The sequence below is a fragment of the Palaemon carinicauda genome, chromosome 29 (assembly GCF_036898095.1).
Source record: "Palaemon carinicauda isolate YSFRI2023 chromosome 29, ASM3689809v2, whole genome shotgun sequence".
Lineage (NCBI taxonomy): Eukaryota > Metazoa > Arthropoda > Malacostraca > Decapoda > Palaemonidae > Palaemon > Palaemon carinicauda.
Window position 1 is genome coordinate 1,746,238 of NC_090753.1, and position 2,068 is coordinate 1,748,305.

At 45.6% G+C, this 2,068-nt stretch overlaps 1 protein-coding gene across 1 annotated transcript; it reads right to left on the reverse strand.

Moving 5' to 3' along the window:
- Positions 1–772: 772 nt before the first annotated feature.
- On the reverse strand, positions 773–1,480 carry LOC137622159 (uncharacterized). The gene has a single exon (XM_068352595.1). The coding sequence runs from the start codon at positions 1,478–1,480 to the stop codon at positions 773–775; it is 708 nt and encodes a 235-aa protein (XP_068208696.1).
- Positions 1,481–2,068: the final 588 nt, after the last annotated feature.

A 2,068-nucleotide genomic window follows, 5' to 3' on the forward strand; every position in this document is an offset into this window, starting at 1 on the left:
TTCTACTGATTCAACTACCCGATTTGGAAGATCATTCCACATCTTGGTAACAACTGGAATAAAACTTCTAGAAAACTGTGTAGTATTGAGCCTCATGATGGAGAAGGCCTGGAGAAGGCCTACTTCAGGTCTTTTAGCTTACCCTTGAGGGAGGCATAGATGTTGGCAAGAGTACCAGCAATAGCTGGCAGGAACCACTGAAATTAGTTGATCAAGCCTAAGAATTTTTACAGTGTTTTCATGGTCAAAGGTGTGGGGAAGTTCTGAACGATTGCTACATTCTCAGGGAATATGTGGACTCCAAGAGTGATGCGGTGCCTTAAGAACGATGCTTTGTTGGCGCCTACGGTACACTTGTTGTACCGAACTACAAGGTCATTCTGTTATAGGCAGCCGACCACGATGCATAGATGACGGAGGTGTTCCTCTTTGGAGTAATAGAACACAAGTATGTTATTCATGTAACAAGGACACAAGGGGAGGTCCCCTAAGATGCCATCAATAAGACGTTGAAAAGTGGCCCCAGCATAAGAATGGCAAAACATAAGTAATTGTAGATGTATGCACCGAAGTGATGGTGATGGCGGTTTTGGGGATGTCTTCTGGGTTATTGGCACCTAATAATACTCTTTCGGGAGGTCAAGCGAGGAGAAAACTTTCGCTTGGTGCATGTAGGTCATGTTGGTAATGTTTCGTATGGGGTAGTGATCAGGTTCTGTCTGGATGTTCAGGCAACTGTAATCCCCACACAAATACAGAGAGCCATCTTTAATTAGGACGATGTGTAAGGGTGACGACCATCAGCTTGATGCCTTTTGGCAAAGGCCCATTCTTCTATTTTGGCTAATGTTTGTTTACTGACTGCCAAACGATCCACTGCCAGACGTCTGAATCTGGAGAATAATGTGGGCCCCATCATCTTCATGTGGGGATAAATGCCATGTTTCGCGGGAACTGTGGGCGTTTGACGAAGTTCTTGACGGAAAACTTCTGGGTCTGATGTAAGTAGGTGGATGTAGGCATCCGTGGGTTTGCTGATGTGGAGAGTGGTTGGAGGGACTGGTTTGAGAGGCGTCGAGGAGTGCAAATCGGTGTTGACTATCCATTGGTGAAGTACATCAACCAGGAGGTGGAAGTGTGAGAGGAAATCTGCATCAAGGATTGGTATTGGGACGTCAGCAACAAGAAAATTCCAAATATATTTGGTGCTCCTAAATGATAATATGAGGGTTTCATAGCAGTTGGAGGCTATCGCAGATCCGTTGGCAGATACCAGGGGGATATAGGCAGAATTAGTTAGACTACATCGTGTCTTGAAGCCTGGCTTTGGCAGAAGAAAATGGCAAGCACCCGTCTCTACCAAAAATTGGACACCCGTACCAGCATCATGTAAATATAAAATATTAGTGACAGGGGAGGCCAACAATCCAAGTGATGGCTTACTTACACATTTTTTGGCTACTGATAACAATTCGCACATTTTTTCGTAGCAGCCCCGACTTTGGAGCAGTAATAGCATAGTTTGAGCCTGTGGGCATCGGGAAGTGGCTTGAGAGGTCGTTGGTTGGGGTGTAAGTGAGAGATAGTATATGTGGGTAATTGGCAGTTTTTTTCACATGGGGTGGGTGTGTGTGTCTTACCGGATTCACATCATCTTCGGTTGATGCTGAAAAGTTCTCTACTTTATCAAAAGGGGAGGAGTTGGTGGAGTTCTGGAAGGTGGTAAAGTGGCTGTCCACAAGTGTGTCGACTTTGGTCATCAGGTCCTTCATGGCAAAATATTGACATTGGAGATAGCAACACATACAGGTTTGGGTAGGCGCCATACCCAAAGGGTAGAAAGTAGATTCTCTTCATGAAGAGAGGAGCCGTTTGCTGTAGGTTGCAGGCAAGTGACAATGGTTATTCCCCTGAGGACGAGCGAAGGCTTTTGGTCTCCCAAAGCTTGTTGAGACAGCTGAAAAAGTTTTGTTATGCGGGCAGCTAGTAATGGCTAACATTGCTCCAGGAGGTATGATGTGAGGGCGTTGTATGTTATTGGCGGGTCTTCGTACTCGCACAGCCATTC

Coding starts and splice junctions, on each gene's coding strand:
- LOC137622159 (XM_068352595.1), bottom strand. CDS start 1,480: ATGTGCGAATTGTTATCAGTAGCCAAAAAATGTGTAAGTAAGCCATCA.